Below are 13,211 nucleotides of genomic sequence, written 5' to 3' on the forward strand. Positions count from 1 at the left end.
CTTCCCTTGCCCTTTGCACAAAGACTCAGAGGAAAGTACTAAGTCTTCAGAACTCAAAAATGTAAACATCTGTCCAGTTTGACAGTTTTCCAAAAGGAATCAGAGCATAAGCTAGCTCCTGTGTAATATAAGTGTCAAACGATTAAACTGAAGACATTGAAGACATTTCCTTCTTGGAAGCAGCAGGAGCAGCAGCAAAAGTCAGCTTGCAACAGTGTTGGAAAGACTTCCTAAGGTTTCCTGGCATTCACAACCATTTCTGGCACTAAATCCAACTTGAGCTATCAGAAGCATATGGGAGTTGGAAGATTATGGTGGTGGTGAAATGTAAGACCATTTTCTAAAGCTCAAGACCTAAGAAAAGGAATAGACTACATCCCTGTTCTCTTGGGCTATAGAGACTTATAAGTGTCATCACTCTGACACTGCCGCCTCTAAGCAAAGGGCTTAAAGAGGTAGGAGGGGGAGAGGGGAGTTAATGGGGAAGCCACGGGATGAAGTGGATTGGAGGGCCTATCTCTGGGCCTGAATTCCTTACCTGTAAAACGAAGTGTTTGGACTAGATATCTCCTCAGGTTCCCTCCTGCTCTAAATCTATGATTCTAAACTCAGAACCCCGATGAGAGGCTATTTTAAGAGTTTTTGAACCCATATTAGCAGCAAGCATTGTTATTTTGTCAGCATATATGGATACTGAATATAACTGATATCGAGTGGGTGGCTGCAAAATCTTTTGATATTCAAAAAAGTATTCTCTTACTTAAGATACCAAATTAGAACATTACTGAGTTACAATCTTGTCACTGTTCAAAACCAGCTATGTCAAAGTATTGGACAGTTTGGTCTTTGTTTGCAGCCTCCCCTAACATTGCTAACATTTCGTTAGCTGCAAAGTTACCTGATTTAACAGTGGGCTGTAAGAACAGGGAAAGAAGAAAACACGAGTGTTTGGAAAGCTAGATGTTCAGAGGCAACCAGACAACGTCATTCTACTTCAGCGTGTTCTCTGCGAGATGGGAGTGGGACACCCCATTTGGAGGTGCTGGGTGTACTGCTCAATGGTCAGATGTTATGGGGATAATCACATGTAGTTTGCAATGGAGCAGAGCCGGCACCAAGTGTGGGCTTCCCCTCCCGCTAAAACAGGGAGTTCCCCAGACTTGCTGTCCCTCTTGGCAGAGCTCTTTGGTCAGCTGTGTGTACACAGAAGCCTGCTTCTACACATTTGCTATCCCGCTGCCTCTGTCCAGCGGCCGAACTGCGCACCTGTGTGCCCTGGGACGGTGGGAGCGCTCAGCGCATCTTGCGCTCGGGCCTGCCTATCTGCGCGCCCCGTTCCCAGTCTGGCTCTCGCTGACCGTGCGCGCGCCAATCCCCTTCCTCCGTACCCCCTCCCCGCCGCTCTTTGTGCCCGCCTCGGCCCTGGGCCAGCTCAAGGCGCTAGCTGCGGCCAGAGTTGGGCCGGCCTTGACCTCTGAGCCGGCGAGCAGCCGGGGGCGGCGCTGACACCACCGCAGGCCGGGCCCCGGGGCCCCCTGTGTGGGGCGGGGCCGAGGGCGCCCACGGGCAGGAGAGGGCGGGGAGGAGACAGAGGGCGGGCGCGAGCGGGCGGGGGGTGACTCAGCCTCCGCAGCCGCGGCCTCCCCTGCTGCTGCTTGCTGCTGCTGTCTCCGCCGCTGCCGGCTCCTCCGCCCTCTCCGGCTTTCTTGGTGCTCGCCTCGGCTCGCTCCGCTGGCCGGGCGAGGGGAGAAAATGGCGCTACCCCCGGCCGCCGAGGCTGCGGCACTGAGCCCTCCGGAGCCCCCAGCCGCGGGCGCCCGCGAGCCGCCCAGGCCGCCGGACGCCGAGGAGCCGCTGGCCATGCAACGCCTGGCGGAGTTGAGGCCGGAGCCCGGCGGGGTACCCCTGCACTCCCCCTGGACCTTCTGGCTCGACAGGTGAGGCCAGGCCTGGGGCCGGAGGCCGGGCCGGGCGCGCTGCACAGCCCCGGGGCCTGGGGTCAGTTCCCGCCGGCCCCTAGCGGCCCAAGCGGGGTGGGGGTAGGGGGAGCTTGAGCCGCCGGCCCCGCCCTCGACGGGGCGGCCCAGCCCATCACAGCCCGGCCCACCGTGGCCGGGAGCTGCTGCTGCCCGGGCCGGCTTTGTCTTCCTAGCTGGTTGGTCCGCCCCTCTCCCCTCCCGAGCTTGCTCTGTGATCTCTTCTTTCAGCCCAGACTCTCCTTCACCACCCGCCTGGACTCTCTACCCCAAACTCCATCTCCCCTCCAAGTCTCTGCACGCTACCTGCTCCTCCTCTGCCGGGCCGCTAGCCCGCGGGTCCAAGTCTCACACCCCAGCCTCGCCTCCCTTCGGGTCCCCGGCCTCTGTCTTTCTTTCCTTTCCTGCTCTGGGCCCGGAGTCATCCCCTCCCCAGCTCGTGACCCAGTCACCCTGGCTCTCTGCAGCCCCCAGATTGACTAGATTTCTTCCACTCGCTCCCAGTCCTCTTTTCTCCCTAAAACTAACCCTACACCCAGAACTTCTTCCATCCCAAGCCCACCTTCTTCTATACGGTGCTCCTTATACTTGCTGTTTTAAAAAGGTAAGGCTTCTGAGCTCAAGCAGCGGCATACTACCGGGGAGCAGCCTCCTAGCCTAACAAAACAGAGCCTTGAATGACTGACTCACCTCTCCAACCCCATCCCTCTGCCCTCCTGTGCCCGATTCTGTCCTAGCAAAGCCCGGTAGTAACTTGAAACCTTTGGAAACTTATGTGGGCGCAAGTTGGTCTGCTCAATTACTACATAGGCCTTGGCTGGCTGGGTAGGGGTGGGTGGGAGGATTAGAGAGCTCAATTAGTAAAAGTTTCTACAGTCTCGGGTCCCTTTAAATAGCAGCAAATGCAAAGAGCACCAGACCAAAATTGAGGTAACTGACACCAGTTAAGTTATGGCTGCTTCATCTTTGGCATATGTAAAATCAATCCTACCTACCATCCAGGAAGACTGTGAGGAAAAAAGTAGGATAGTAGATGCAAAAGCTCTTGGACAAGTTAAAAGCATTATGCAAACAGAAGATGACCTTTTATTACCTTTGCAGCAGGGTTGGTGTGTCAGGTCTTGAGTGTGTAAAGCATGTTTCATCCCAGGGCCCTTCAGTAACTTGGTACTCACAAACATTATAGAAGAGTAAAATGATGTCCTCCCTAAAGGCTATTCAAAACACATTTATGGAAATTTAGTTTAGAGAATCTATTATGACTAATGACTAGGAGAAAATCTTATGTGAAAGTGCTTTTGTAAAACTCTCTTAGGGTAGGCAAGTCTTTAATTTCAAAGGCATTATCTAAAATACTTTCTTGAGAATCAACAAAGGTTATTACCTTCCACACTGGAAGGGATGAACTGTCCTCACTGAATTAATATTCTGTTATAGTTTCTTCAGAATGGATACTTAGTCCCACATGCCATTCTCTTTTCCAGAGTCATAGGTTAATGGGGGGTAGGGGGTGGAAATGGACCCATTCTCCTGTTTTCCAAAGCATTTCAATTTCATTGCTTTTGTATAAGATACAGAATCCTAATAGGACATTTAGCTGTCATTACAGCCCTTACTTAAGCTAATTTTCCCAAAAGTTAATTGATTGAGATCATTGTTTTCAAAAGTGTAGACACAAATTGAAACAAAAGCAATCATAACTCTTTATTAACTATCTACCTCTTCTTGTTGGGTTTCTTTTTTTAAATATAACCTAGTATTTAAGGGAGGCAAGTGTTATAGTCAGTTCTGAAATTTTTTGGAATTTTGTTGCCTAAAAGAATACTCATGCTGATTTGTGGTTATGGGTATGGAGAAAGTTCCCCCACACACACACCAAAGCTCAATTATTAAAAACTTATTTTGGAATAATAGATTTAAGCTGGAAGATGCCTTGTCTGGGATAACCTCTTCCTTTTACATGAGCAAATTGAGTCCCTGAGAGGTAAAGCCAGCATTTTTTGCACTGTACCATCATTGTTGTTATTTGTCCTTCATTCTCAAAGAGGACCAGTGGCATCAGGAGGATGATATCTTCACTTGCAAGGGAGGCAAGGCAATGCAAAGTCATCAGCCTCACTCTCTCCTCCAGGGTCATCTCAGTCCAGTGGCAAAACATAGGTCAGGATGACTGGACATCATCTCAGATGCAATGGGAGATCTTGGGCTTTTTTTAAGATAAGGTCTTTACCAGGTTTCAGTTGGTCTGAGCCAACACCCATTCAATGATTTAAGTCTTGATAAGAAATGGGGTAAAAAGATGGCCTAGTTTGCCTACTCAAAAAATAAAATAAAATAAAACCCTCAAGGTTTCTGGCCAGAACAGAAACAATTGCAATTTATACTCCATCCAAGCCATCAAAATCCAAACCCTGACCAAGTGAGGCTTTGGCTGGGAAGCTTATCTACTTGACCAGGCCTTAACTGTACCATAGGGCCTCAAGAAATAACAATAATTTTCTTTGATTTCTACAGGTAGGTAGAAGACAGACAAAAATGATGTGCTGTTTCAGTGTTTTCTAATGTTTTCTTGAAACAATATACATGGCATATTTTATGATAAGCAGAAAAGGAAAAGCTCAATAAATAATATCCTTCCACTTAAGAGTTTGGGATTTTTTTCATTTTAGTAACTCAATAATTAATTTGAATATATTTTCTGCACAGTGCAGAAATCATTAATATTGATGGTTACATTCATTTATTAAACATAATTAGTTCAAACATGCCAAATAGTAGCAATATATTTTGCTCAGATTGATTTTTAAAATGGCTTTTATTGAACAGTTCCTCCCACCCCACCAACCTAGCATCAGTAATAATTGTATACACAGTTCCCAATTTATGAACAAGTTGAGTTTCAAGAGTTTGTTTGGAGTTCAGAACATATCTTCTCAAAGAGACAATTTTACAGTGCTAATCTGAGTTCTGTGGTCTTGAATTAGAGTTCAGATATAGTGGAAAGAATGATACATTTGTAGTCAAGAAGACCTCAGTTCAGATCTCAGGTACTGAGTTCTCTCATCTGTCAAATTAGAGGCTGAGATTGGATGACTTTGATGGTCAAATTCAGTACCATAACTGTGAGAGTGTCTTCCCCCTTTTCTAGGTCATAGGCAAAATTTTCCAATGGTCAGAATTGTCTTTGGTATCCTCCACACTTTTTCTGGGCTCCTGTCCCCTGCTCACATGCTTCTCTAAGTTTCCTAGTGAGGTACACATCCTGGTAAAGTTCTCCTCCCTCTCCTTCCTTGCAATCCAAATTTGCGTTCCTTCAATGTGTATTTCAGTAGCAAAATGATTAATGTATGAATGATTCAAAGTGCCTCATCACTTAGGGAAGAGTCCATATTTTTCAAAAGAGCAGATGCTTCTTAACCCATATAAATCTCTACTTGATAGAATTTTAGGCAGAGAGAAAAGGAAAGGGAACAAACATATTAAGTGCCTACTATGTGCCAGATATTGTGCTAAGCAATCTCACAACTGATTTTGAGTCTTGGCTAAATTGATCTTTACAGCAATCATAAGTGGGGGCAGTAGGGGGTGGACCTGGGAGTAAAGCAGGGATTTGTTTGGGCAGGAGGCAGGCCGTTTCTAATCTACTTCTGCTGGTCCCAGTTTCTTTCCTTTCATATCTTTGAACCCCCCCAGATTTGGCTAAATGCCAAGTATTTGTACTCTGTCCCTTGAGAATGAAACAGGGATCTGGAGATGGAGATGAGGGTGAACAGTAACAGGTTGATCTATGTCTATTTGTGAGGGTAGCTTATAAGTCGAGACAATTTTAAATTGTAAAAAGAGTCTAATAGATTATGAATGTATGTTGTATTATTTTTTAAAAATGATAATCCTTTGTTGATTCTCCATAGGTACAATATTTCTAAATTTATATTTATGTACTCCCTTTTTTATTTATAAATTTTCATGTTATAATTTAGGATTATTGAAACATATCATCATCATCATCATCTTAATAGCTAGCAGTGATAAAACACTTTCTTGTTGTCTCAGCCCTTTACAAAGATCCTCACAACAACCCTGGGATATAGTCACAATTATTATCCCCATTTTACAGATGAGAAAACTGAGGCAGATATAGGTTAAGTGACTTGCCTAGGGTCACACATCTAAGTGTCTGAGGCTGGATTTGAACTCACATATTTGCTCCAGGTCCAGCACTCCATCTACTGTGTCATCTAGTATTTACATGTTATATCTACCCACTTTTACATAAAAGGAAACTGAGTCTAAGAGAGGAAGGAAAGAAACAAGCATTTATTATAAAGAAGTTAAATTGATTCTGTATCATTTTGTTGATTCTATTTGTAATTGATCCTATTTGGCATTACTGCCCATTTTGTATGATTGCTCAAGCCACATTTCTTTGTCTCTCTGCCTATGAGCTAAGTTTAGCAGTCCAGTTCTACTGTTAATCACCATTCTATTCTTGCCTCAAGGAAATCTGCTATCCTTGAGGGATGCAGGTAGACAGCAGGGAGTCTAGTCTAGTATCTTTATATCACCAAGCTGTCCTTCAGGGATGTCTGGTTTGTTATTGAAAGAAGTCTGGTCTACTTTCTCTAATTTTGCAAGTGGATTCAAACAATGAACATTTCTTAGTTGCAGGAGTGAAGGAGAGAGTAACTGTTAGCACTTCCTTTCCAAATTCAATCAGTCGTGTTGTCCTCCCTCCTCCCCATAGTGCTGCCAGCCCTGTAATCAATTACATTATTTTTCTCACTTACTCAGTTCTGTTCTTTATTCTGTGTTTATAAAAAGGAGCTGTGCCTCCTTCTCTGGATCACTGGCCTAATGAGATTGCCATTTGACCCACTTTATTAACAGGTTTGTACTCTACTAATAAACTGAAAAAGCTTGGGATTCTGTGCCTCTGTTTCCCATTATTGAATTCTATTGAGATAATTAAGCACTTATTTTTTGCCAGGCACTAAGCGCTTTACAAATATAATCTCATTTGATTCTCACAACAGCCTCGGGAGGTAGATACTATTATTATTCTTGTTTTCTGCTTGAGGAGACTGAGATGAAGAGTGACTTGGCCAATGTCAGATAGCCAGTAGGTATCTGAGGCAGAATTCAAATTCAGGTCTTGACTCTAAGTCCAGCACTTTACCCATTCACTGTACCACCTAACTAAGAACTAACTCTGGGACCAAGAGACCTGAATTCAAATTCTGTACCTCACACATTTACCTTGACAATCTTTGACAAGTTACTTAACCTCTCTGAGTCTCAACTTTCTCAACTACAAAATGAGGGGGTTGGACTACGTGGTCTCTAAAGTCTAGAACAATGATCCTGTGAAAGAAAGAAAATTACTAAATGATTTGCTGATGTTTTTTAAAATAGATTTTTTTCCTTATAAACAGCACTCTACAAATACTCAAAACGCACTTCAGTGCTTCATGAACCTATGATTTCTGCTACTCTGGGTTCTCTCCACCAATGAAGCTCCCAGCCTTTCTTGGATTTCAGTGGATAAAGTTGTTGTGATTTAAAAATTGAGCACCATGCATGCAAGATGGTGGGGAACCCCTTTGAATTTAACTAGATTGGCTACCCAAAGCCCAGGCAGTTCTCTGTTGGCAGGTAGGCCCTATCCTAGTATATTCTCTGCTGAAGAGTGGAGGTTCAAACAGCACAAATAAAAGCATGATGTGAAGGCAGTTTCCAAGTAAAACCATAGAATCAAAAGTATTTACATTTTGATTTTAAAATAATAATACAGCTGATCATACATATATATATATATATACATATATATGCACACACACACACACACACACACACACACACATATATATATATATGTGTGTGTGTGTGTGTGTGTGTATTTTAAATGACAAAAAACAAGCATGTGTAAAAAAAGCCAACAAAAGAATGGTTATAGCTATTATTTCACTTATATTGTTAACCTATCTCCTACAGCAGATGGTCCTAATAATAATCCCTCTCTTCTAACTTGCAGTCTTTCCCTGTCTAGTGGCTCTTTTCCTGCTGCCTACGGACATGCCCAAGGGTTTCATTACTACAAAATACCATCTTCACCTAAACCTACCAATCCCTTCAAGCTATCATCCTATATCCTTCGTCCCTGTCATAGCCAAACCTTTAGAAAAAGCTTCCTTCACCTATTGCTTCAATCTCCTCTTTTCTCATTTACTTCTCAGCCCTTTGCAAACTTGCTTCCAACCTCATTGCCACACTGAAGCTCTAAAATTACCAAGGATCTCTTAACTGCCTTCTTCAATAGCCTTTTCTCAGCTCTCCTCTTTCTTGGCCCCTCTGCATAATTTGATGCTGTTGATCGCCTCCTCCGGGATAGTCTTGCACTCATCTCAACAGCAACAACAATAATAAAAACTAAGGAGCACCTGCTTCCCCACAATCCCACCAGTGTTACATTTTATCATTGTAGGATAGGCAAGGGTGAAAAGAGGAAGTTTAGTAGATTCAGAATATTAAAACAGTAACTATGTAGTCTACACTATATCAATATTTGCCATAATTTCTTTGAGAGAGTTTGAGTGAGTAAGGAAGAAAAGTAGTGGTAAGAACAAAGCAAAATAAAATCAGCATTGTTATCATTTACAAGTTAATATGGAAGCAGCATAGTGCAGTAGAAAGAGCACTGAATGTTCAAGAGTCAGAGGACGTGAGTTCAAATCTTACTGCTCATACTTCCTATCTGTATAACCTTGGGAGACTCAGTTAATCTCTCTGAACCTCAGTTTCCTCATCTGTACAATGAGAAGTTTGAACCAAATGGCCTCCGAGATTGCCTCGAGCTCTAGCTCTGTATATTGTTCCTTCACGGAGATTTTACTCCATTGCCTAATTATAGTTTGAAAATAAATCAGTCTGGTTTTATGAGACTACTCCAGTAGTGTGCAAGTTCAGTTAGGACCCAACCAAGATGGAGGGTTTAGAATGTGTCTTTGACAATAGACTATTATTTGAAAACCAGTCTAGCTAAATTTGTGGAGGCTCATCACCAAGTTGAGTTGGGTTGAGTTCCAAATGAGATTTTTTTTTTTTACCTCAGCCAGTCATGAAATCATCAAAAACGTGAAAGAGGTTCAATGTACATCAATTAAGGAAGACACTACACTGATTAAGTTATCAGTCTAGGCCATGGGTTCTTTGGTGTTTCAAAGCCAAATTCATGTTATTTTCTTCCAGGAAGCCTTTCTTGATTCACCTTTTTGTTGATGTTTCTCCCCTTTAGAAGTTATTCACATAAGAATGTCCTTTTCTTAAATACTTTTACACTGTTTTAATTTATGCTTATTTGTGTGTCATTGTTTACTGGATTATAAGTTCAGTGAGGGGGAAGGATCACGATCTTATCTAATTGTTATATCTTTAGTACCTAGCACAGTATTTTCCATTTGGGGGCTAATAATAGGAAATGTATATATACTCTAAGGTTTGTAAAGCACTTCTCAGGATAAATATTACCACATTTTAGAGAAGTAATTGTTGCTTCCATAGATGGTGATGATACACAGCACTTATTTAGGGTTTGTAAAGTGCTTCATAAATATCCTCTTATCATATCCTCACAACAGCCATGAGAGGTAGGTACTTTAATTACTTCCCATCCCCATTTTACAGCTGGGAAAACCAAAGTACAATGAGGTTAAGTGACTTGTCCTGGGTCACACAGTTAGCAAGTATGTGAGACAGGTTTCAAACTCAGGTCTTCTTGACTCCAAGCCCAGCTCTTCCTCCACCGTGCCATCTAATTGCCATTAAATGTTTGTCCAGTCAGAGTACAGTAGGTGAGATATCCGTACCAGACCATTATTAGGACTCAAGGAACCAAATGGTGGTGGTCTTATTTTATTATAAGTGTGGCTGGTAAGACTGGTACTAGGCCCAGCAGCCATCATTCTTTCATTTAATATGCTTTTTAAAAAAGGAGATAGAATTGTATAGTAGGCAGTCAGAAAACCAATAAGCATTTATTAAGTGTGTGCTAGGTGCCAAACACTGTGTTAAGTGCTGGTGATACTCCCAAGAAAGTCACTGCTCTCATCTCACTGTGTTGGAGGAGACTGCCTGCCAATACTCATGTACAAACAAGCTATATGTGGGAGCAATTGGAGATAATCAGCTGAGGGAAGATGCTGGCATTCAGGGAAATCAGGGAGGGCAGCTTGGAGTAAGTGGGAGGTTAGCTGCCATGGGATTTTTTCATCTTTTTATTCTTCATTTTTCAGGTGAGAAAACTACAGAGTTAAAAATCCCTCTTTCTTTAAAATCTCATGAATTTTCAGTATCATACCCTATTATTCTAATGCAATTGCTCTCTGAAGTTATTACCAATCTCTTTATTGCTGTATCCTTTGGTCTTTTTCTTAGGAGGCAGCTAGATGGCTCTGTAGAAAGAACACTGGACCTGGAATAAGGAAGACCTGAGTTCAAATCCAGCCTCAGTCATTTGTGGTGACCCTGGGCAGATCACTTCTGTTTGTAAACCAAACTACTGGGGAAGGGAATGGCAAACCACTCCAGTATCTTTGCCAACAAAACCCCCATGGACACTATGGTCCATGGACTCATGAAGACATGACTGAATGAGAACAAGATGGTCTTTTCTTAATCTTTATTCTTCTTGACTCTACTACAACTTTTGACTACTCTCTTCTTTCTCTTCCCTTTGTTTTCATAACACTACTCTCTGATCCTCATTTTCCTTGGCTGGCTCATCATCTATGTCCCCTACTCTAACTGCTGTTGTTCTACTATATGCCCAGGCTTTGTTCTGGGCTCACCTCGTTCTTCAGACCTTCTATCTTGGCAATTTCTTAAGGTCCCATGGACTAAATTGTCACCTTTTTGTAGAATAACTCAAACCTTCATATCTAACTTTATTCTTTCTTGTGAAATATGGTATAATATTAGCCTTTGAGTACTGGGTTTTCCACTTGGATGACACTTGGGCAACTCATACTCAGAATGTCCAAAATTCCTTTTCTTCTATTTTAAACCTGTCCATCCTCCAACACCCCCTCAACCCTCCCTTATCTCATAACATAAACAAAAGAAGGAACTTGAAAGGTCATCCAAGCATAACATCTTAGATTTAGAGCTGGAAGGGTCTTTAGAGGTTATAGAGACTCACCCTCTCATTTTACAGATGAGAAACTGAGTCACAAAGCAGTTGAGGGACTTTCCTGGGATCCTAGGATAAATGTCTGAGGCAGGATTAGAACCCATATCTTCCTTACTGAGTATGGTGCTCTGTCTTTGTTTCTGTTGAGGCTAGCACCATCTTTATAATCACTTAGGGTCACAATTTCAGCATTATAATCTCTCTCTCTCTCTCTCTCTCTCATTCTGTCTCGCTTTCGATCTCTCGCGCGCTCTCTCTCTCCCTCCTCATATCTAATCAGTTGCATTCAACCTCCACCACATCTCATGTATTCACTTCCTTCTCTTTTCTGAATAACTGCAACAGTTTTTCTGTTGAATTCACTTCTTCCAAATTCTCCCTTCTCTAACATACATATAGCTCCTAAAACAATCTACTTCAAGCTCAGGTCTGACTATATCACTCCTGTACTCAATAAACTCCCTTTTGCTTCCAGGAAAAAAATACAAACTTCTGAGCTTAGCATTTAAAGCCCTGTCAGTCTGGATCCAGCTTGTCTTTACTAATTTATTTCATTTTAGTCTTACTGATTTATTTCATTTTACTACCACTCACTCATTCTATATTTTCTTCAAACTGGCCTTCTTGCAGTTTCTCCAACTCAACATCCTATCTCTCAACTCTGTACCTTTGCAAAGCTATTCCTCATGCTTGGAATGCCTTCCCTCTTCACTTTTGCCACTTAAAATCCTTAGCTACCTTCCAGAATCAATCCAGGTTCTGTCTCCTATGCAAAGCTTTTCCAGATCTCCCCAATTGATATTGTTTTCTCCCTCCTCAAATTATATACTATTTATCTCTTTAAATGTTATATTCAAGAGAGATAGTTCAGGACATGAGAAGCTTGGGTACAAGCCCTACCCCGGTACATACTGGGTAAGTCATTTAGCTTCTCAGTGTCCCAGGCAATGCCTAAGTCTGTAAAGTCACAGAACAGTTGCAGACATATATTGGTAGAGGGTATTTCTTCACTGGGAATTCCTTATGCCAATGAAATCACAGAAGTCTACTAGGTAGTAGGAGGGCACAAATACAAGAAAGGACCATTTTTATTGTTCTTTTTATTCCTAGTACCAATTAAAACAACTGGCATGGAGTAGGTACTTAATAAATACTTGTCCAATTACCTAGTGACCATTTATTTAGTTCAATACCTTTATTTTCCAGACTCAAAAACTTGGGCCTACAATTGGTGAGAGGCAGAGTTAGGAGCAAACTCATGTCTCTTACTCACTCATTGTGTCTTCTAGCCATGATGTGACTTAATTCTTTCCACTTATTCATATGAGTAAAGAGAGGGGAGAAGAACAACAAAGAGCAACAAACAGAAATGATGAGAGAAATGGACAAAATAATACGAGAGGGAGATGTAGAAAACTGAGAAAGGGAAGGAAGGGGGTCCAGGGACAAGAAAGGTAGTAGAGGAAGAGGGGATTTCCTTGTGTTTTCTATGAGCTTAATTCTGTATCTGCCTGACTTGACAGAGTGTCTTCTCTAGTATATAAGGGGACAAACATTGGCAAGCACAATGAAAGTCACCTAACTTGGTACATTCAACAGGCCAAATGCCTAGCAAAAAGATAGAGACAACTGGGCTATGATGGGAGTCAGTCACTCAACAAGCCTAAGTATGCTGGATTTGGATTTCAGAAGACCTGGGTTCAAGTAATGCCTGTCTCTTAGACTGTATAACCTTGGACAGGTCATTTACCTTCTTTCTGCCTCAATTTTCCCAGCTGTTGATAACCGCTTGTATTACCTTACTTACTAGGTTATTGTGAAAATAAAGTGTGATACTATGTCAATCATCAATAAACCTTTATTAAGTACCTCTTTTGTGTCAAGCACTATGCTAAGCACTGGAAATATGAAATGAGGTTGTATGTAAAAATGCATACATTTTTACTATAACAAGCATTGTAGTGGGAGTAAAAGCATAATGAGTTAAAGCTGTTGGGTTGTTTTTTGTATCTTTTTCATTTAAAACTAATATGCTCTGCTTTCTTTTCTAT

General features: G+C 42.1%; 1 protein-coding gene across 2 annotated transcripts in view; it reads left to right on the forward strand.

Moving 5' to 3' along the window:
• The first annotated feature begins 1,570 nt into the window (after window positions 1–1,570).
• Window positions 1,571–13,211, forward strand: part of EIF4E3 (eukaryotic translation initiation factor 4E family member 3) — a 78,847-nt gene continuing 67,206 nt past the window's right edge. Inside the window, exon 1 of one of the 2 annotated variants that reach the window (XM_036737428.1) lies at window positions 1,571–1,937. In XM_036737428.1, the coding sequence (XP_036593323.1) occupies window positions 1,753–1,937 (185 nt within the window). In that variant the 5' untranslated portion in view covers window positions 1,571–1,752. The remainder of the gene's footprint in view (window positions 1,938–13,211) is intronic. The other variant, XM_036737429.1, reaches the window with a different exon arrangement.

This window comes from Trichosurus vulpecula, chromosome 9, assembly GCF_011100635.1.
Source record: "Trichosurus vulpecula isolate mTriVul1 chromosome 9, mTriVul1.pri, whole genome shotgun sequence".
In the NCBI taxonomy this organism is placed as follows: Eukaryota; Metazoa; Chordata; class Mammalia; order Diprotodontia; family Phalangeridae; genus Trichosurus; species Trichosurus vulpecula.